This window comes from Acomys russatus, chromosome 17 (assembly GCF_903995435.1).
Source record: "Acomys russatus chromosome 17, mAcoRus1.1, whole genome shotgun sequence".
Lineage (NCBI taxonomy): Eukaryota > Metazoa > Chordata > Mammalia > Rodentia > Muridae > Acomys > Acomys russatus.
This window is the reverse complement of record NC_067153.1, coordinates 56,780,222-56,803,686: the sequence shown is the minus strand read 5'-3', so window position 1 is coordinate 56,803,686 and position 23,465 is coordinate 56,780,222. Positions and strand designations below refer to the sequence as shown.

The following is a 23,465-nucleotide window of genomic DNA, read 5'->3' as shown; positions in this document are numbered from 1 at the left end:
ACAGCTAAGCCACCTCTACACACACACACACACACACACACACACACACACACACACACTTTCGAGACTTTAAAAAAAATAGTAAACTTAGAAAAGCAATGTCTGCCAAGGCCACGCGCTGACACCTACACTCTGGAGAGAGAGACTGAAGCTGTGAAGCAGTCTTTCCTGGTAGGGCATGTGACACAGTCATGGACAGAGCACGGGGCCACCCTCTGAAACTGAAGACAGAAGAGTCTGAGGGCTGAGGCAGGTCAGATGCACTTGGGAGCTAAGAAGCAGGAGAGCATAGACAACCGCGCCAGCATCCCAGTCCCTGCTTCCCACTCACCCATCTTCCTTATCGGCCTTTGCTTGTTTGGGCTGCCTCTCTGTACACAGCACCACGAATCTGAGGCCTCAGAAGTGCCATTACAAGCGTTTCTCCTCCCACCCACCCTAGTCCAGTTGCTCTTGTCATTTCTTGCTTCCATGGGTCCTCACCACACTCAGCTAGAGGAGGTCTCCATGTAGCTCCCCACCAAAGCCTCTCAGGAAGGAGACAAAGAGAGGAGTGGGGGACTGCCCCACCTCCATTATGCCACCACTTGTTTTGTTTGTTTATTTGCTTGTTTGTTTTTCATTCTTCGAGACAGGGTTTCTCTGTGTAGCCTTGACTGTCCTGAACTGACTTTGTAGAACAGGCTGGACTTGAACTCACAGCAATCCACCTGCCTCTGCCTCCCAAGTGCTGGGATTAAAGGCGTGTGCCACCACTGCCCCGCATGCCACCACTTCTTGTTTCATCTTCTTAAACTTTACTCAGGAATACTTTCAAAATGTCCGCATCACTATCTTTGCTCCCCTCTGCTCTTCTCTATGCTATATTTAATCCCTATTTATACATTAATATATTTTTCAATTGCCTGGAAGAGACAAAAAAAAATGAAGATTTTCTTTGTGACCAGCTCTAGAAACATCATCTTAGCAGCCCACCCTAAGCAGTGCACAGGTGGGAAGGCACTCCCAACCACAGGGACAGTTCATGAGAGTATGTGCCTAGTTTAGTCAATGGTGAGTAAAGAATTTGGGCTTTAATGCTGGCGGAAATCTGTAAACATGTGAACATATTTGCATGCATATGTTTATAGATATTGCCATATGAGCCTGTACTGGATCACAATGGGGGCCAAGCACATCGCACAAAAGTACTTGCTATAGAATTCGCTATGTAAATGCCATCAAAAAGTTCCCTAGGGGCTGGAGGGATGGCTCAGGGGAGGTCACATGCTGCTTTTACAGGGTGTCTGAGATCAGCCTCCAAAACTCCTCCTTGTCAGACAGATCCACTAACCCCAGCTCCGGAGAGCTAACACCTCTGGCCTCTTTAATCACCTGCAGTGTACACACCTACAGATGTGCACACAAGCACATAATTTAAAAATACAACTTTCAGCCGGGCATGGTGATTCACGCCTTTAATCCCAGCACTCGGGAGGCAGAGGCAGGAGGATCACTGTGAGTTTGAGGCCAGCCTGGTCTACAAAGTGAGTCCAGGACAGCCAAGGCTACACAGAGAAACCCTGTCTCGAAAAACCAAAATAAATAAATAAATAAATTAAATAAAATAAAAATAAAAATACAACTTTCTGGAAGAGGGGTGGAAAGACTGTAAGAGCCAGATGCTTCAACTGTGCAGATGTCCAGACAAGACAAGGACAGTATCGACAGACATTCTAACACAGGAGAGAGAACCTCGAGGGAATCCCATGCCCCTGACAAAGAACTCCAGGAGGTGAGCACCAACCGGTTATCAGACACCAAGTTGTCAACCCCGAAATCATATACACGCAAACGCAAGCAACACTAAGGAGACTTGGCAGGGTACCTGTATATATTTATTCATATATATGCAACAATAACAAAGAAAATAAGACTACCAATTTGAAGAGTGGGGGGGCGGGCATTGAAGGGTTGGAAGGAGAGAGAAGAGGGAGAAGTGGTATAATTATATTTTAATTTAAATAAGTTTAATTAAGAAAACTTCCCTAACAATAAAGCAGACAAAAGAAATGTCAACATCATGTTTCAGAAATTGAGAAAAAAACAAAAGCAAAATAGATATCTCTGTTTTGCTTGCTTGTTTGTTTAACTGTTGGAAACGCCTTGTGAGTGTACATTAATTCTGGAAAACACTGACTCTCACGTGTACATCAGGCACTTTGGTCATAGTCTCCCTATTTTCCTCCCACTGTTCCTCTTCTCTTCCTGAGGAAAAAAATCTTACTCCTTTTAACATTCAGCAAAGAAAACATGTCTTTTGCTGCCCTCCAGTGGCTCTACTTGGTATAAAATTCTGTTGCTAAAACGTTCTGTGGAAAGACACTTTTAAACAGTGTTTGATGTATCCTAAGCTAAGCGTCCCTCCAAGCCTTTTGTGACCTTTGGAGCACATCTCTTTTCATTCCTCCCAAATAAAGAGTTCCGAACCCTAACCCTGGCCCTAACCAGACAGGCTTTAAGATCCCCAGTGGACTTGGAGGGTTTACAGAGAATAATTTTTTTTTTTTTTACTAAATCAGTCCCAGAGGCGTGGGAGTAAATAGTTTCCAGTTCTTGCCCTAGGCCTCACTTTCTGGAGGATTTGTCCCTGGGTGTAAACAATGGACTGCTCTTCAGCACAATGCACACCATTGTGCTCTGGCTACAAACTCTCACTCTTTCTGGTGCAAGTAGGTGTTTTGATCCTTCTTCTTTGAGCATTTCTCTTTTTTCTCTCCTAAGAGATAACTAGGCCAACTGAAAAAAAAAAAAAAAAAGCAAACCTACCATGCTAAAGCGAAACCTCCCTGCAGTGGCTGTAGGCCTGCCCCATCCTGCCGGCCAGGCAGCACCCTTAAAGGCATTGGTTATTTTGATTTTAAAAATGCATTAGCATAATTTTGGTTAAAAAGATAAGTTCAGGTAAGTCAAAGTGGACAGAAGTTGAAGCAAGAGAAAACTGAATTGCTCTGTACAACAAACTGGGAACTCTGCAAAATAGTGAGAGACTCCGGAGAAGAATCTGAAATTGGTCAGAGAAAATATCCAGGGTTGTGACACGGGCCCAATGCTTAAAGACGTTGTATTAACCCCCCCCCCCCCAACTGCACGTTGGCTATGAGTTCTCTGTCCCAAACTTTGTCCCAAAAAGCACAGTTTTTGTTGGATATACATATGGCTGCCAGGTTGAACCTGCACTCGTGGCATTTCACTCTTTCTCTGCTGCCCAGTGCAGAATCTTCTCTCAACAGAACTTCTAATCTCTTATTCCCTACCTGTCTTAGTCAGGGTTTCTACTGCTGCGATGAAACATCATGACCAAAAGCAATTTAAGAAAGGAAGCATTTGTTTCATTTATTGGACCATATGCACAGGTGGTCAAGGCAGAAACTCAAACAAGGCAAGAACCTGGAGGCAGGAACTAACAGAGGCCACAAGGAGTGATGCTTAGTGGCTTTTTCAAGCTGGCTTGCTCAGCCTGCTTTACATATAGAACACAGGCCCACCAGCCCAGAGATGTCCCTACCCTTAATAGGCCAGGCCCGCCCCCATCAATCCATAATTAGGAAAATGCCCTACAGCCTTGCCTACAGCTTGAGTTTATGGAGGCATTTTCTCAGCTGGGGATCCTTCTTTTCAGATGACTTTAACTTGTGTCAATTTGATATAAAAGTAGCCAGCACACAGCCCAAGTCCTCTACTCTGTCTGTGCCAAAGGCAGAAAACGCAAGTCCCTAAGTCACTGCCTGGGGCCCGGTCCACAGGCCTCCTGCCCTGCAGTTAGGGTCCTTCTGCATTTTCCCCTCTGGCTCTGGCCTCTCTCAAGCCTGACTATGAATTTTTTTAATGGTTTTTTTTTTAAATATATTTTATTAATTTATTCACATTACATCTCAATTGTTATCCCATCCCTTGTAGCCTCCCATTCCTCCCTCCCTCTCATTTTCTCCTTACTCCCCTCCCCTATGACTGTCACTGAGGGGGACCTCCTCCCCACCCCCCCAACTCTTAAAAGCCATCCAGCTGCATTACAGTTTCTAACTGGTCTGTGGTTTGTTACAGCAGGAGAAGTTACTGGGTACAGTTACTGGGCAAAGAAACTGCTTATAAAATGCTAAAAGCAAAACCTAGGAACCTCACCTACAGCCTCCAGCATCCATGTAAAGGGGACTCAGCTTATCTTTAAGTCATCTTGGTACAAAAAAACCGAAAACACCAAAAAACAAAAAACAGACGCAGAGAAAAAAAAAGAGGCCAGAGAAGAAAAGAGGCCACTGAGGTGTAGAGAGTAAAAAGAGAATAAAATGCACGAAGTTGTTTCTTCATGGTACTAGGAAACTTGTTAGTCTGAATCTCCACCCTTTCAGTCCATGAAGCTCGTTTGCATTTTGCCCTCATCTCAGTTCATACCAGAGATGCCTAAGAACTTGGAAGCTGGTGTCTGCTTCAGGAACTCAACTGGGTGAAAACAGGAGCCAGGCCATTCACCTCTTACTAAGTCAGCTCTGGCCTGGACTAGTTCTTGGTGCCCAGGGATTATGGGCCTCAGCTTATAGTCAATTCTGAATTGGAACTTTTTAAAAAAGTAGACGAGGCTAAAAATAGTCTGCCCCACCTTTTTTGTTTTTGTTTTTTGTTTTCTTTTTGGTTTGGCTTTTTTGGGTTTTGTTTTTTGGGGGGGTTTCGTGGGTTGTTGTTGGTTGGTTGGTTGGTTGATTGGTTTGGTTTGGGGGGGTTGTTTTGTTTTGTTACTTTTTAATCTCTGAAACCACACAGATGTTCTGTGAAAAGTATCCATTCTGGGGGGAAAAAGTCCCAAAACATATGAACACAGGTCTAGTGGCCATTACGTTTCCTGGATTCAAGAAACACTTTGGGATCGGCTGTAGGTCAATGGTTCTTAAACTCCCTAATGGCTGCAGCCCTTTAACACAGTTCCTCGTGTTGTGGTGACCCCCCTCCCCTCAAATGAGTCATGACCCACAGGTTGAGATCCACTGGTCTAGGCCCACACTACCAGATGCATCGCTAAGCCAGGGCAGGTTAGAATCCTCCATGCAAACCTGAGTGAGTCTGAAAAAGGCTGAATTCTCAATCAGCAACAACCCTCTGGTATAAGCCAGTCATCTGTGACATCCACAACACCCCCGGTCCTTCCAGCATCCTGGTGCCACCATTTCCTGCCCTACACAGGATGAAGCAATGCCCCAGATACTCATGCCTCCGGGAGAACCCAGCAGTACAGCAATGTCCTTTTCTCTGGGAACTGACTTGTCTATCAGATTTACAACTGGTTTTGGAGCACTAGCTGGGTCACATGCTAAAAGCTAGCAGTGCCTCTTTCAGGAACAGCCATTTGATGTTTTTAGGCAGTACCTCTAAACAATTTGTCCCTTGCTGTGCTTTTTTTTTTTTTTTTTTTTTTTTTTTTCAAATGACACTTTTAAGGACATCCTTTCTGTAGAAGGTTCTTTTCCTGCAAATGTGAGACAGATCACGGAAGAGTTCAAGGATTACATAAGAGTTCAAATATTCTGCAATCTCTAATAGTGCATTTAATCTGAAAACAAAAGGGAACCACGATTTTAGATAAGACACTACACATAAATTGTAAACCATTCACTTCGCTACTACAGGTGCCTCCTATTTCCTTCCATTATCAAAGTCAGCTTAAAAGATTAAGGTATGGAGAAGGCTACCAGGGATCCAGGCTAGCCTTGGCACATGAGTCCTTGGCGGTCACTACTTCACAGGTCAGCCCCTCTGCTGTTATTTTGAATGGGGAGTTAATTAAATTGCAACTTTGGGCAATCCTCAGTGTCTCTGCCCCTAAAATAGAGACAATAGCTGTCCCTGTCGCACAGCCTCAGTGTGAGGTGAATTGAGACAACACAGCTCTGATCACAGTCTCAGCAGCTGTGAGCTCTCATTAGGACTGTTTTGATTTAGCTGCTGAGTGTTTTACTCTGCACACAGGATTACAAGTTAACTGCCTGAAATTTACTATTTTTAAATCTGCCTCTCCATCTTCACTTATATCTGTAACACAGATCTTAACAGTACCATATAAAATTACAAACATCCCTCCAGTGTCAGACTCCCTGGTGCTTGGAATCACAGGCTTGTGTTTAGCACATTGGTCTCCTCCTCCCCCTGCTTTGAAAGTACCATGTCTTGCCCAGAGGCCTCTGGCTGCCTTGGGTAACTCCAAGCTGTCACTACCCACTGTTACCACAGGACCCAAAGCTGAGGAATATTCTGAAGAACCCAAGTGGTTCCTGTAACTCCACCATCAAAAATAAACCTACCGTTAGTGGCATAGTTTGGGTACCAGAAAGAATCATGACAATATGTTTCTAATAGTGTCCCAGGGCCTGAACGTTTGATCTAAAACCATTCATGGATTTTGCTACTATAAATTAAGAACCGTATGAAACATGTGCTTTCCCGTTACTAGTCAGCCCCTTTACAGTAAAATGAGAGAAAGTAAGATGTTAAGTGGGCTTCGCTCTCAGCACTCAACAGAGGTGGCCGAAGTCTGTACAGAGCCAAACCACCTGTCACTGTGAACGTGGGTGGGAATCCCAGCTAAGCTGTAACTCGGAGGGAGCGGCTGTGATCCGGTGAGAACAGTAGAGGAACGCCTTCCCTAGCAATATTGTTAGTCAGCTTCTTAGGATTATAAGCCAAACAAGTCTCCTATGTACGGCCTTTAAAACTTAACCGAAAGCAAGCCGGTTAAACCAGTCTCTGGTGTTCTTCCTCTAAAACTCAACTGAAAGCGAAGCCAGAGGACATGGTGCTGAAAGACTGACCTCTCTGCTTTGCTGTGCAGAAGTAAGCAAACCTGAAAGAAAATCTGTGGTGCGGTTATCAGCAAATCTCCCTGCTGTTGTGCTGTGCTAAGTCTGGTTTAGGAGGACCCAGGGTCTTTTCTGTCAAAACCATCAAAATGTCTTGTTTGTTTGTCTTATGAGACCACACCAGCCATAGATTATGAGTTCAAAACCAGCCTGGACTACACATCTAGACCATGTCTCGGGGGTTGGCGGGGGAGGGGGAGAAGCCAGGCATTGTGAAGCACTGAACTCTCTCACTACAATAAAATTGGTATGTGCCTTCAAACTACACCAAAAACAAAAAAACAAAACAAACAAAAAAACAAAAACAAGGCTTTAAAAAGTAAGGATCAAACCTAGGTGTTATAAAATGCCTTGTTCTACCTTAAAAAGAAGAAATGTCCTAACTATCTTAAGTAAGACAAACAAGTCATCCCTACTTAGGACGCAGTATCTGCTGAGTAACAAGTTTATAACAACTAAAAGCACAGGGCGAATTCTTCCAAGGATTTCACATCCACCCCTCGGCACAGAACCAGAGGGGCAGGCAATAACTCACCCCATGTTCCCGTCCATCAGGAGAACCGTGTTGTAGATGTGAGAGAAGATGAAGAGGAAGAGAATTGTGCTGAAGAACATTGTCATCCACGACCCATGGTCTTCACGGAACATTTTTAACCGGAGCAGTTGACCTGAAATATGAATGTTATAAGTCAGTGTACACTGGCACTGAAAGCCATGCATCTTTGCTTCAGTTTAACCACAGGAATACCACTGGAATAAGCCAGTATATAATGCATTTGCTTTTTTTTTTCTACAAAGTGGTATTGATGTGACAACTATTACCCAGGGATCATCTACTACCCTGGCATTGGGATGACCTGGAACTCTACCCTTGTTGTGTTTTATTTTATAAACGTGCTTCGGTTCACAGTGAAACTGCTTAAGGCTGATGGTAAAAAGACGCTGAGTGAACTCTCCGTGGCTTCCTTATTGCTTCCAGGCACCCACTCTTCATACCACGGCCAGCTCCATAGGACAATACAATTTTTTAAGGGACATAATAAGAAAAAACAAAGATACTGCCAGAGTGCTCTGTGTCTTGTGGGAAAATATGATTTCCATTCTGATCCTCAGAATTCAGTTTGCCAATACAGATGACATAAAGAGAAACACGGTTAATGTTTCAAAATTTTAAGAAAAGGGATATATATTAGGATAAACACTGAGGTAAAAATTATTAATATCAGAAGTGGCTCACATACTGTTTAAATTTGTGGATACAAGTATTCTGAGAGAGGAGTAAGTTTTTTCCTATAAATAAAAGGCAAGAGTAATAAAATAGTGACACAAGGAGACCAGTGGAGAGAAAAAATCTGGGCAGAGAAGGGGGCGTGCTGCAGAGATGGATGCACCAACCAAGGACCATGCATGGTGTAGCAGATAGGCAGAACAGTCTCTGTGGGTCCCACAATATGGGGAGTAGGCACTAATTCTACTACTACTTCTGGTGCCCAGACATTGATCACTTCTCCCTGGCAGGGTGGCCTTGCCAGGCCACAGAGGAAGAGGATACAGGCAGTCCAGATGAGACTTGATAGGCTGAGGTCAGATGTCAGGGGAGGAGGGCTCCCCTTTCTGAGGACTAGGGGAGGGAGGGTGAGGGTAAGAGGGAGGGAGGGTGGGATCAGGAGGGGATTTCCATTGGTATGTAAAGTGAACAAGTTAAAAATTAAAAATTAAGAAAACAGTGACACTAGGTCACCGAGACCTCTCTGAAGATAGATGTTCTCTTGTGTAGGTGTTTCCATTCTTCAGGAAGCATATGTATCCGGCAAGCGGGGACATGTTACAGACAGAAGAGCCACAGCAATAGAGTAAAGAGGCTGGAGAAAGCTCAGAGGATCACGCACGCTCTTATGGCCGACCCTAGCACAGTCAATGCACTCTCACCAGGCTCCTCAGAACCACCTGTAACTCCAGCTCCAGGGAATTTAATACCTTTTTCTGGCCTCTGTGATCCCCTGTGCTCATGTGCACACACACACACACACACACACACACACACACACACACACTCATGCATGTACATGTACATGGTTAAAACAAAATTTAAAATATATTTAAATTAAGTAAACCTGAGATTTTACAATAAAATGTCTCAACCAAAGAGTTGCCCTTTTTCACTACATGAAAGTTATAAAATAAATGTTTCCACCTGAAATAATCTTAGAGGGGACAAACAAACAGCTCATATAGAGAAAAAGGCCTGTTAAGACCTACTTTAGGCTAGAGAGACAGCTCAGCTTTTCAGAGCCCTTTCTGCTCTCCCAGAGAACCCAAGTTGAGTTTCCAGCACTGATTATCAGGTGATTCACAACCACCAACTCCATGTACCTTTTTTTTTTCTTTTTTTTTGGGGGGGGGCAGGGGGCTTCCATGGGTACCTTTAGTGACAATTTTGGAATTTTGGTTTCTTTACAAATGCAATATTATAAGGATGTGTTTTTATTTTAATCCCAGGCATGGGGCTGCTTCACGGCAGCTGACTATGGTTTGCCCCGTGCTCTAGCAGAGGAGTGGTTTTACCAACAACTGCAGATAGTTTCCTCGACTGTGTGATGTTTGGAATTCTGGGAACTTTTCATGGGGTAGATAAATGCTAGAGCCCTGAAGGGTGGGATTGTTTGGTTGTTGGTCATTGGTGATGGTTGTTGGTGTTGAGGTTTGTTAAGCCGTCATGTGCAAAGAAGAAACAACAAGAAATTAGATATCCTAACAGCAAAGATCAAACTCGCCCCAAGGGACTTGATGCCTCTAATCAGCAGGAAGTGGTCTCACAGTATCATCGCCCATCTTCCAATCCCTGACTTTATTCAGGGATCTCTTCCCTTTCCTCTCTCTTGCTTTTTCTCTCTTGTTTAGTCTTAAGGGGTTGAATGGGTGGAAGAAACAGTGTGGAGAAGGAAGGAGGAGAGAAGAGCCCATAAAGAAGCAAAGACCAGGGACAGGTACCTACATACATATATGGATAAAGAAAAAGAAAATTTTAGATGTCAAGATTTAACTATAAACTTTCCCTTTGCACTTACTTCAGTTAAAATAGCATACTAGATGTCACTTGGAAACTAAGAAATGTTATCCTACCCCAAACTTTAGCTGAAGACGGGGAAAGGCAGATTGGGTTATACCACCAGCCTTCTTGGCTTATAGAGGAGAAGCAGAGGGCAAACATGAAGGCCAGGAGAGAGCTAAAGCTCAGCGGGTAAAGGCCTTGATTGCAAATGCAGGACTTGAGCTCCATCTAAAGATCCACATTCTAAAAAGCTGGGTATGGTGTTGCGTGCTGGGTATGGAGATGGGCAAAGCCTTGCAGCTCCCTGGCCAGCCAGCCTCTGCTAGTCAGCAAGGCCTGGGTCCCAGTGAAAGCCTGTCTCAAGCAAAGTGGCATTTGATGTCACCAGATGTGGCCCATAGACTATGCACCTCCAGGAGGCCAGACTTTGGCCTCCACTTGCACACAGAAACACACACACACACACACACAGAGAGAGAGAGAGAGAGAGAGAGAGAGAGAGAGAGAGAGAGAGAGAGAGAGAGAGAGAGTTTTCAAAAGGAAAACGTAACTGGATAGCTAATAAAATGCTGTACAAAGCTCTAGAAAAATAAATATTACTATCACCACCACTGACAAGATTTCAGACCTTGAAGATCAACTGACCAAACTAATTATGGAAAGTCAGGAACATTGAAACCTCTCTATGAGACGCTGACAGGAACATTACAGTAAACAGATATTAAGTAGAAAGTGTTTGAGGCTAAAAATACACATAAAAATCTTAAAGCAAAGGATAAAAAAATGTTATTTATTAAAGAAATATATCTAATACATTCCTTTGTATAGGCCAGACAAGGTCCTAGTTGTCAGAGATGCAGCCATAAGTAAACAAGCAAATGCTGAGGGTCAAACAGCAGCGGGACTTCCGTGAAGACCTGCCTGTGTTGTATTCATGGACTGTCTCTGATGGTTCCTGGTGAAGTGTGTCTTTTCAGGTGCAAATTAAGTCATTGATAATGAACCCTTAGGACTTGGGACTAGAAGGACTCAGTTAAGACTTTAAATGTGAATTTATTTTTCAGTGTCTATTTATGTTTTTAAAAATTCACTAGACTGACTTTAAGGATCAAACAATAACACTGGTGATTTAGAAGGGCTCTCTGCATTTAAAACATGATGAATTAGCCATGTGCTGCCTGAAATACTACAAAATGAGTAAAAAAAAAAAGGAAAGGAAAGCTGGAGGACACATTATACTGTCAACGTCAAGCTCACTGTTCAGTAGTAATTCCAAGCATTCAACTCATCAGAGTGAGATGGCAGGGTTAGAACTCACTGGGCTCAACTGTGGAGTCAAGTCACATAGAACTTTCCTGAAGCACCTTTAAGGTTAACTCAGTCAGCAACCACCAAATGCCAGGAACTTGTGTGTATGCGAGGGCTGAGGTCAACTGACCAGTTCCACAAATGACTTTTCCATACAGCATAATCAAATCCAGAACCTCAGAGACATCGCTGCCCAGGCAGCCTGGCTGGTAGTGGTAGAACGGCAAAAACAAATGGAAGGAGTTAGTCAAGGGGCGTTCTACAAAGTTGAGCAACAGAAAAAACAATCTGGAAATGACCAATGTTGTATCAATATCCCCGTAAGTTCTTGAGTCAGTGCTTTGAACAGAATTCCTTGCCATGTGAGGCTTCCAGTGAGTGAGAAACTAACTTCCCTGTAGTCATACACATTTCAGAGGATACTGTTACCATGCTAGTGTCATCTGACCAGCTAGACGGCAGCTGAAATGACGCTTAAGTAGCCCAAATGAAATCTTTTGTTTCTTTCACCTTGTTTCTTTATATTCACTTGAAAAAATACACAGCAAAATATTCCTGCTGAGTAGAATATTGTACGGCAAATTACAGATGAAAAATTACAACCTACACTGTTTTCATTGCACTGCACAACTACAGGAGACCTAAGACCCAACCCTTACAAGATCCATTGCCTGCTCTGTGTGTCCTTCGCCATCTCGGGCGTGGTGCCATGATTCGATACTCCAGAAAAGCCATATTGAAATCTTATTCCCACTTTCATGCTTCTGAGAGGTGCTGTTGCCTTTAGGAGATGATTAAGTTGTGAAGGGAGATTAATACCTGGAGGCCCTGTCAACTCTCTCAAGACCGGAGTAGTAACCATGAGACAGGGTGTAAGGCAGTGAAGACGAAGACGCTGCATGGTTGGTCTGGTCCGTGCATGTCCGATTGCTCTTGGCATTTCAAAGTAGGATGCGCTCCTCAAAGCTTCTAGAGTCACAAAGCAAAACGATCTCTATTCTTACCCTTTTAACAGCAACAGAAAATGCACTAAGACACCACAGTGCCCAGCACATACTATCTCTTGAATAGATAGATGCTGGCCTAGCTGAGAGGAGGCAGAACACAGATGGTACTTTCCTGCGCGGGACTCTGTATTTGTAGCTCTGCCTCCTCCTGCACTGCTCCCCTGAGCCTTGAGGAGCTTCAGCTGTTCTCACCTCCCTCAGCTCAGATCTTCTCATCTACCAGCTACTTGCCCAGATCTGTTGATTCCTACTTAACTTGAACTTCCAATTTCCCCAACACCCTTATTGCCTGTGCACCCTATATGTGATTTATGTTTTCTCTGTAAAACCCCAACTGTAGTTCAGAGCTATAGTCTACTCTCACTGCTTTTGTTAAAGTGCTGTGGGGAGGTTAATGGCTCGGTTGGCAACCAGTCATGGCCTCAGCGATGATCTCCGATTCCAGCTGCCACAGCCTGGCACAGCCATATAGTAACAGTTGCCTTGCCCTTGACAACCCTTCCTACTATCAACGTCAACACCTATTTCAGTGGATACCCCGAAGCTCTTAGGAAGCCTCTGCACTCTCAGGATATGATCTTTATCCCAAACTCAATAAGTTTGCTCTCAACACAATGCCCACTCATTCTCATCCACTCTACTTTCAAGGCACTCGTTTTTCCTTTTCTTGTTTCTCAAAGGATGCAAAACTATTCTCAGCAAGGACCCCACCTGATGCATTTTTAAAAGTTCATCTCTTAGGAACTTGCCACAGCTATCTTTTCTCTCTGTACACTCAATCTCTCCCATTTTCCTCATGTTTCTTCCTCTGCCTCAAAAATCTCTTTAACACTAAAAACAATGCTTGCTTGTCTTCATGCCTTTAAACTAGACTCATTCTTCTTGTCTTTTTATCCAGATTTCATAGGGGATAAAAAAAGAAATGCCACCACACCCAATCCCTGCGATCTAAGCTGCCATGCAAACACAATACTGAAATTGTTCTGGCAAATGCTCACAACACCTACCACTGCCAACTCCAGAAAAAAAAAAAAAAAAAAAAAAAAAAAAAAAAAAAAGCCCTGTACTTTAATTTACTACACATCTTGGCTGCATATAGCAATGTCCTTTTTGATGTTGCACTTTCTTGGCTTCCATAACAGAAAGCACATTTTGTCCTTTTCCTATGTTTGTGACTATTTCGGTGACTATTTTATTTAGGAATCCTTCTTCTATGTGTCCAATAAATGATGGTGTGTTTATATAGTCAGTCATCAGGCTTGTCTTCAGGACAGTCCAAGATCCTACCCAGTGTCTTGAGTCCAACAACCGTGTCCCAGCAGAGACCTTTCCACCACAACTTCTGCCTATATTCCTCCTGGATGAACCACTGGAAAATCAATCTCACCACATGAGAACAAACTCCAGACCACAGTCCTTGTTCCAACCAACAAGCCGTCCGAATCTCCAGCCTGGCTCTTGTCATCCTTAAATCAATCCACTTCTGACTTGACTCTTTAATCATTTTCAAATTAATACCCAGAAGAATTCATCCTTTGCCTGGCTCAACAATACAATTATTTTGTTCTTCTCCGCATTTAGTTTCTCACTGGTTCTTGATGAAACTATTCCAATAACCTTCTAGCTGGCCTTTCTTTCCCTTTTCTTTTTCTGTTTCAATTGATTACATTTTATGCTTTTATTTGTTTTTTTTTTTTTTTTATTCGCTTTACATCCCAATTGTAGCCCCCCTTCCCTTGTTTCCTTCCGGTCCCACTCTCCTTCCCTCCTTCCCCCAATTCCTCTCCCCTAGTCCTCCAAGTGGGGGAGCCCTTTTGCCCTACAAACCAACCCCAGCCTATCAAGTCTCATCAGGACTGCCTGCATCTTCTTCCTCTGTGGCACAGTAAGGCACCCCACTAGGAGGAAGTAATCAAAGTGCAGGCAACAGAGTCTATAACAGGGATAGCGCCTGCTCCCTCTCCTTACTAGAGGATCCATATGGAGACTGAGCTGCCTATTAGCTACATCTGAGTGGGAAGCCTAGGCACTCTCCATGCACGTTCCTTGTTTGGTGCATCAGCCTCCTCCACTGGCCCCCCTGGGCCCAGATTTGTTGGCTCGGTTTGTCTTCTTGTGGAGCTCCTGTCCCCTCTTGGTCCTTCTATCCCCCTCACTCATCCATAGGACTCACTCGCTGTGCTCTGTCCAGAGTTTAGCTGTGAGACTCCAGCTGGCCTTTCTTATTTCAGCCTTTCCTATCTCAAATACACCTTCCACATAGCAGTAGACCTAGCTGAAATACAAATGTAGCCACATTGCCCTTCATTTAACATCTTTCGGGGATCATTTCTTGCCCTGCAGTGTGAAAGTCTAACTAAGCTCTTCCTCTTTGTCTACAAGGCATGCCTTGGTCGAACAGCAAGCTTCTTGGTCACCACTCCCTACCTCCAACTCTGCTTACCCTTGCAACAAGTAGGTCTTGGTTTGGTGTTGTTGTTGTTGTTGTTGTTGTTGTGTGTGTGTGTGTGTGTGTGTGTGTGTGTGTGTTTATGTTGGACATTATACCTGGGTAGTTTTCCTTTTCTGTGGGTCACCAACTCCTATTCTTCCTGTAAGCCATTAAACTTAGGTCAGTGGTGTTGTCTGGGTTATCTCCCTTGGTTAGTATTTTGCACACTGTAGTAATCCACCACAGGCATTTCTAGATTGGGCTTGCTAAAGAGATGGTGACTCCCTATCAGTGCAAGCAAGAAAGAATAGTTGTTTGCCAGATGTACCCTAAGGAATTGGATTTCGTGATGATCCGGGTCTAGTTTGATTTTGGAGACCAGATGATTTGTTTGATCAGTGAGAGATTACCTCAACATCTGTCAACTTTGGAGACTGCTGTACTTTGAACATAATTATCCTTGCTCATTAAAGATTTATAACTTCTCATGTTTCCTCTGTCACTGCAGACCCCTCAAAGACATTAAATGAGCTTGAAGTAACACAGTGATGATATTCTTTAAAGATGTAGTTAATATTTAATATTTTAATATTAAAGCATGACTAAATATAAGCCTATTTCTTATCACTGGATAAGAAATATGAGAGATAGAATTAAATTGGATCATCAGAGTTGAGCATTAATTGAATCCCACTTTTAATCACACTAAAATGAGTATATAAAATATTTAATACAAATCTGTGTGAATTTACAGTTTCTAACAAAATAATTTTTCCTTAAAAGTTAACTAATTGAAAATGACACAACAAAAGTAACTAAAATAAGAGAACGAAGGCCCAATGGGAGAGGGTCTTTTTATGTACAAGACCCTGGCTCAACCATCAACACCAAAAAATCTAAGAGAATTATCTAGCAACATATTAGAGTATCATAGGGGGAAAGGTTTCCTCCTTAGACAAATATGACTTTATGTTACAAGATTCCCAGTGAGTGCTACTCCATCAGGATTCAGATCAAATCTTGATGTTTCTGTGCATAAAGAAAATTTAAGAACATCACCCAAGATGGCTAGCACCCCTCCTTAGGAGTAGGAACTTACTCATAAAATACTGTCATGCACTTCATTTGCTAGAAAATCAAACACAGAGAATTGAAATATAATTCCACAAAGACCAAAGATACTTTTACAATGTAAAATCAAGTGAGATTATAAAAAGAAGAAGAAAAATCACAAAACAGAAACCCAGAAAAAGTGAAAGTGCCCTCAGGTGTGATATTTAATGCTGATATTGGGTCTAAATGTAAAAAGAAAAGTGTGGCAAAGTAAGAATGTCCCAAATAAACACAAAGTATTCTCAGGAAAAGACAGTAATAACTTTTATATATTATTCAAAGTCCAGATATTGCGTTTTACCTTTATAGCTTGACAACTTCCATTAATCTTTTGCACTGATCATTCAGCTTAAATAACTTAAATTGCTCACTGCTGTCCCGCGGGGAATGGTTGTTCCAAACGCTAGCAATGCAGCTAAAAGGCTGGTATTACTTTTCCTTCATTAAAGGCGATGCAGCTGCAGCTATCCTTTACAAGCGTGGGAAACCCACAGTGCTTTCCAGCAGCCTCCTACGTAACTGTTCATACATATAATGTCATGCTCTGTCATCTTGACCAAATCAGTTTTGTCTCTACTTCGTACACATGCTCTGTTTAGAGTCATAGGGAATAGCACTTTCAGGTTTTTTTCCTTTAAGGTTTTATGAAATCTCAGAGGGGCTGAAATTGGCAATGGGAATAGAAATTTTCGGCTGCAATTCTTAAAAATTAATTCCATTAAATTGTTGGATTCTTAAACTTTCACTTTACTAACAACAATTTTGAAAATCAATGATATATTTTTAAAATAGGGTTTCTTTTTTGTTGTTGTTGTTTAGTATCAGACAACAATCCAAGTAAAAGACAGGTTTCAGGCATGTCCAATCTATTCCCACTGCGACCACGGGGAAGGAAGGCTTCAGGAACGGCCAGTCTATTCATGCTGCAACCCAATGTTGTCCTCTACAAAGTCTACACTTGAGAACTGCACAATCTGTGAACCATGACTCTGCACTAGAATGCTATGCTGGGGTGCACGAGACCTGTGGGCAACAGGATTTCCACAGTTTCAAGCAACCCTGACCATCCACCAGGCCCCTGTCATCGACAGTATGGCAAGAAAGGGAGGTCTGTCCTCTCTGAACCATAATTGCTGGGAAGGAACAATCCAGTAAGAGGCCACAGTTCTGCCACGCTGCCCACACTGTCAATACTCCTGCTGCAGGGCCTCTGTGCTCAGGGCTGTCAGACTTGACTTTGATCTTGAACCTAATTCCATTCACAGCTGTCCTCTAACTGTTTCAGGCAGATGTTTTGCTATTTGCAAATTAACTGTTCTCTCTGAACTTTCTACTTATAGAGTTACCAAGTTACATTAAAAAACATTGTAAGGGAAATTTAACTGTAGAAGTATCAACCATATAGAGCTGGTGATGTATAGCTGCGTGTTCTGCAACCTGCAACAATACTGCAGAGTCACGGATTTAAACTGAGATGCAAGTGTGCTCCCACATTGACCACACAAAAATTTTAAGGCAACATCAAGGACGCTTAAAGTCTTTTAAAAGAAATCAGTTGTCTGCTTTTCAAACTAAGAGTAAAGACACTTTGATTTGGGTAATTATCTAAGCCCTGGTTAAGTAGAATGAAAAATTGGGATGCAGCATCATGCTGCAATCAAAACAAAAAAGGGGGCGGGGTTTCACTTTGAGTGAAATTAAAAGTATCCAGTCCCAAAAAGAGTGAGTCAATCGGCCCTACCATATGAAGCCAGTACGAAGTAAGTTAGAACCCATAGGAGTATTTCTTTATGATTTAGTAAAAACTATTTTTATGGAATAGCGATCTGGACTCCAATGTTAAAGAAAAACAAAGCTAGGAAAAAGGAAGTATTTTAAATCATAGGTTTTGTTTCACCAGGCAGCATATGGCAGTCTTCAACTCTTGCATAATTATTACAGATTAATTAATAACTCCTCCTGGGTTTTGCTCGAGAATAGATTAAACTGTTTGGAAATAGTCTTTCTTATTTTTTGTGACTTTTGCTGCACAAATTCACTGTACATGCCGCAGTGTCGCATAAAGACGCTTTCGTTTATTATCCTTCTTTAAGATCTGTAAGCCAGTAAAATCAGAGGCTGAGGTCAAAGATAGAGCACGGGGATCATCTGATAAAACCGCCAGAAAATACACATGGGGAAGCTGGATAACACTGTCAGAAAAGGTGGGTGACAGCTGGAAAATATCGTTTGTTAGAAAAATAAAATAAGAGCAAAATTGACAAATTAAAAAAAAAAAAACAAAAACATAAAGTCCGTACAAGACAGACTGACATGGCATAGTCTAGGGAGTTCTCCACTTCATGTGTGCGGAGTGGCTAAAGTACATGGTTCTCAGTTACAGATGCTTTAAAGAGAGAGAAAAGGAGAGAGGAAAGGAGACAGCAGGAGGAGGAGGTAGAGAGATGCTGGGAACCTCTCTCCTCTAGGCCCTGGACCGCAGCACCAGAGAGAAACGGCTTAGACGGTGCTTGGTGACCCAGGCTCTGAGCAAGTGTTGTGGACTTCGCGTGGCATGCTGAAACCTAGCCAGCAGAATGACCCTGGAGTGTGAGGGGGAACTGAGTCAGACTCCCATGGGATTCCGTGAGGTGGGAACCTGGTTGGAGAAGATTCTGCAGGCAGCACACCCAGCATCAGGAAGCAGCTCCTGCAGGTGAGTACAGCATTCATGACCCAGCTATGGAGATGGGCCCAGCACCTGTGACCTGACTATGAAGAGGACTGTCCAGAGGAAAGGCCAACATGTCTCCTGGACTGCTGAGGGAGTAGACACTGGAATGGTCAGCACCTGTGTCCTGACCCATGAAGGACCAGCATCGGTGACCCAACCTTACAAAGGAGCATCCTGGAGTGGATGGCCTCTGGTGGCTAGGAAGGATGCCGAGAGCACTGAGGCATAACCAGCAACAGCAACCAACATCAAGGCCCTACACCTCCACCCAGCTCTCGCCTTCACCCTTCCTCCTTGATTTTAATGACAGGGTCAGTTCGGCTGGCCAGCTGTGTCCTAGTCTATTCCCATCCCCTCCCCCTCTGCCTTTTGTCTTTCTTTTTCCCTTTGTTCTCTTCTTCTTTACTCTATTCTTCTGGTTTTCACTCTGTTTTTTGAGATGTTTTCCCAAAGAACTCAGGTGAGCCAGGTGTGTGTGGGCCTCTGCATCTGGCACCTGAGACCTCGGGCTCTTAGACGAACTTGCTGCATGTCCTCACCTCTGTCTCTTTTCACTCTACCCTTCGCCACATCTGTCTGGTCCATGCCCTGTCCCTATTGTTTCCTGCTACTATTGACTTTTCCTTCCTCTATTTTTCCAGTCAGCCCAACAGGACTAACCAGTCTTGCTTTGCTTTCTCTCCCACCAACACTCACAGTAACTCGTAGATCAGCGCATACAGCACTCAGTGCATACAGCACTCCGGGGGTCCTTTACCTACAAAATGATTGGAGTTGAGGAGAGAGCATTACTTGACTATCCAGCTCAGGGTGGATCTACTTTTTGATAGGGCTCTACTTGCGGACTGAGCCAGCTGTGCCTAATGCCAGCCCAGAAGAGAAAACACCTCACTCAGTGCCACTGCAACCTCTGCCTCCTGTAAACACTTCCACTGCGCGTGAGGAGGGGAGGGAGGTTAAAAAGCAAGCAAACAGAAGTGGAGTCAATGCCTGAGATGTTTTAAATGTAAAAGCACAAGAGGAACGGGAAATGAAGACAGTGTGTCTCTTCCAAAGGTTACTAGTACCGTAGTAAATGCTTCCGATGAGATGAATTGGATGAAATCAAAAGATGCAAAGTCCAGGACAGCATAAACAAACAAGAGAATTAAACAGACAAGTGTTTAATAAAGAAATAAGGAATACTGAGCAGAGACTGAGATAATAGAAATGAAATGGTCAACACAGCAAATAAAAAGCCTTGGAGGGTACTGGGGTACACTATGTTCAGTGGTGGAGCACTTGCCTAGCAAGCACAAATCCTGGGGGTTTGTTCCGCGGATCAGGGAAATACAGCAAAAAGCCTCATCAACAGAATGTACCAAGGGAGGACCTACTAGGCGGGCATGAAGACAAGGTAGAGGAATCTGCAGTTAGTGTGGCATTGAGGATACATTAGCAAGAAAGTACAAATGGGGCAGAGAAGATCTATGGGGCACGATGGAAAGAGCAAATCCATGAATCACAAGAATTTAAAGGAGATGAATTTCAAGCTACAGGTATTGAAAACACTTCCAATAAAACAATAGCAGAAAGTTTCCCAAATCTAGTGAAAGAAATGCTGAAGGCTCAGCCATTGTGTTCCTGATGATAGGAGACAATGAGCGCAAAATGAAAATGTACATACACACGGTGGATAGAATTTTTTTCAGCTGTAAGCAAAAATTAAATTTTAGGCCAATGGGCATACCTAGACAATACTTTACTCAGTGAGGTAACAGGGGCCCAAAAACTCAAAAGCTGTGTTTCTCTCTCATATGTACGTCGTAGCTTCAAATGTTTAGACTTGTTTTATTTGGAATGCTTATTTAATTTGTAGTCCTGTGGGAAGCAACAACAGGACCATAGTGGAAAGTGAGATCAAAAAAGGTATGGAGCTCTGTCGGTGGTGGCGCACGCCTTTAATGCCAGCACTCAGGAGACAGGGGTAGGCAGATCTCTGTGAGTGTAAGACCAGCCTGGTCTATAGAGCGAGTCCCAGAGGAGTCAGGGACTCTGTCTCAAAAAAACAAAAGAAAAGGAGGTGAGGTTAGATGGAAGAATATATGTGCTATGAAAATAAAGGATGGAATACTGAGGTTTAAACAGGTTTAAACGGGAAAGGAATGGTAGCATAAAAGAAAATAGGGTACAATAAGAGGGTTAACAAAAACTAAGAATATATGCCAAAAAGAAACCTGGTACTTTAAGTATAATTTTTAAAGCATAACTTATAAAACACTTTAAAGAAGACACCATGCATTGGTGAATAGTGTATACTCCAGAAGCCAAAAGTTTTTTTATTTACCTTTTTACTAATTATTTTTATAACACATTGTACTTTAAAAGATTAATCAATTAGCATTTTAAGACATTTCTATTTTATATCAGTAACATTATAGTAAGATATATGAGTTTTGACAGTTATTACTGTTGCTATTTATTTCAGGATTAGCTCCCAAATGCATGGAATCATATGACATCCAGTTGTAATCTTGGCTCTATGACCATAACAAAGGGTTCAAAACTGAAAAACTGAAGTATTGGCCCTTTCTATTGTTTAAGTCATTGTTCCATAAGATTAGGAAAAGGCTCATTTGTTTCTGAATTTTTATCTAACTCACTGGATAAAGCATTTAGTCTCAGCCAGGTGGTAGTGGCTCATACCTTTAATCGAGGCAGAGGCAGATGGATCTCTGTGAGTTCGAGGCCAGCCTGGTCTACCAAGTAAGTTCCAGGACAGCCAGAGCTACACAGAGAAACCCTGCCTTGAAAAAACAAAACAAAACAAACAAAAAACAAAAAAAGGATTTAGTTTCTAAAGATGATTTGTAACTGTCTCATCTGGACTTTTATTGAAAATGAAAATGCAACATTGTCCACTAAGCAGAATACAAATCTATCTTTTTAGCCAATATCATAATAAGTGTGTTCCTATTCCCCAAGCCACTGGCTTGTGGCATCTAGGCAGAAACATACTCCTTTAAAGGTATACCTGTTATAATTAATAAATCTTCATTAATCATATCTTTGTTTATTGCTGGTCACCAGATATAGGCTATTTGAAATCGTGTAACTATTTTGCTTCTAGCCTTAAATTCATTGGAACCCACCCTGAGAATTCCTACAGAGTCAATACAGAAATCAAAAGACCCAGGTATTGATCTCCTAGCCCTAAGATTCACTTTGATAAGAGGAGGAGACCTGAAAGCCAGAGTAATAGGTATCACCAATTGGATGAGCAAGCAAGTTTCATGCCAGTCAGGTGATAAACTTGGGTAAAAGATTCCCCCCGCTCACAATACCATTAGGTCCCAACTTTGGAGACACTGGGTTCATAGTCATTGCTATTTTCTTCTCTACTGCTTAAGATGTTTAGGATGAAGGCACAAGCGCCAAGAGTCCCCACTGGGTGAGAGAAATCATCCCCACTGATGTGAGACATGAGGAGTAACTCATTCTTCCTGTTGTTAAGGAGGTAGTTTCAGTGGTCCTGTCTCTGCAGCCAGGAACAGAAGCAACAGACTCCGGCAAGTCTTATCTCTATTGCGTCCTTATCCTATGATGACGCCAGCATGGGATTTGCTCTAGTGGAGTCTATGTCCCATCCAAGCCAAGGGTACTGTTATGGATGTCCCACCACACATGCAAAACAATCTCTCTTATTGAAAGCATCTATAGTAAGTTTAACCCATTTTAACCAAATTCAATTATCCATATCCAATTTTTGTTTTTAGGCTCCATATCAAATCCAAATATATACATACATACATACATATATATATATATATATATATATATATATATATATATATATATATATATACACACACACATACATACATATATGTGTGTGGATAGATACATAAATATAGATATATAGCTATAAATATAAAATCTCCTGACTTTTAAAAGTTCTCATAAAACTTGGTAGAGATATCAGTTTACAGTAGTGATAATGAGGTTTCTATTACATTAATTAGTAAGTTAATAGGAAATGAATACGGAGCAACCTTCTGGACGTTTTTTAATCTGCTTAAAACCACAAGGACATTCACTCTATATGTTCCTAGCAGTTTTATGTGTAACAGCCAGAATCTGGAAATAACCTAGATGTGCCTCAACCAAAGAATGGATAAAGAAACCGTGGTACATTTACACAACGGAACACTATAAAAATAAAAAATTAAAAAAATTAAAAAAAAAAACAAGAACATCATAAAATTTGCAGGAAAATGAATGGAACTGGAAAATATCATACTGAGTGATGTAACCCAGACCCAGAAAGACACACATGGTGTATACTCACCCATAAGTTGTTATTAGCCATGTAGTACAGGATAAGTAAGCTACAACCTACAGACCCAAAGAACCTAAGTAACAAGGAGGGCTCAAGGGGGGAAGTGGAGGGAGAGAGGGAACTGGGTGAGAGACGGGTAGAGAGGGGAGCTGAGGTGAGGTGAGGTGAGGGGAGTCGGGTTCAGGGAGAGCAGGGATGGGAGTGAGAGGGCTGGGAGGGAGAAGGAGAATTGGTGTTGGGGGACAAGCTGGAGACCTGGGATGAGGGAAGCTCCTGGGAAGATTCGGGGGTGACCCTAGCTGAGGCTCCTAGCAGCAAGAAATACTGAGACTGAAGTGGTTACATCCTGTAGCCAGGCAGGACTTCTAGTGAAGGGAAGGATGCACCAACCCCCGCCTACCCCGCCTACCCCGCCCTCACCAAAACCCTCAAAATTTGTTCTGTTTACAAGATCTGAAGGGATAAAGATGGGACAGAGATTGAGCGAATGGCCAACCAATGCCTAGCCAACTTGAGACCCATCCCATGGGAGAGACCCAACCCCTGATATTACTAATGATACTCAGCTATCCTTGCAGACAGGAAAACCTAGCATAACTGTCATCTGAGAGGCTTCATCCAGCAGACAATGGAAATGGA

General features: G+C 42.6%; 1 protein-coding gene across 4 annotated transcripts in view; it reads right to left on the bottom strand.

Moving 5' to 3' along the window:
• The window catches only part of Tmem117 (transmembrane protein 117), a 443,332-nt gene that overhangs the window by 356,927 nt on the left and 62,940 nt on the right, over positions 1-23,465 (bottom strand). For all 4 annotated transcript variants that reach the window (XM_051160255.1, XM_051160258.1, XM_051160257.1 and 1 more), the window contains exon 3: positions 7,420-7,552. In XM_051160255.1, the coding sequence (XP_051016212.1) occupies positions 7,420-7,552 (133 nt within the window). The remainder of the gene's footprint in view (positions 1-7,419; positions 7,553-23,465) is intronic.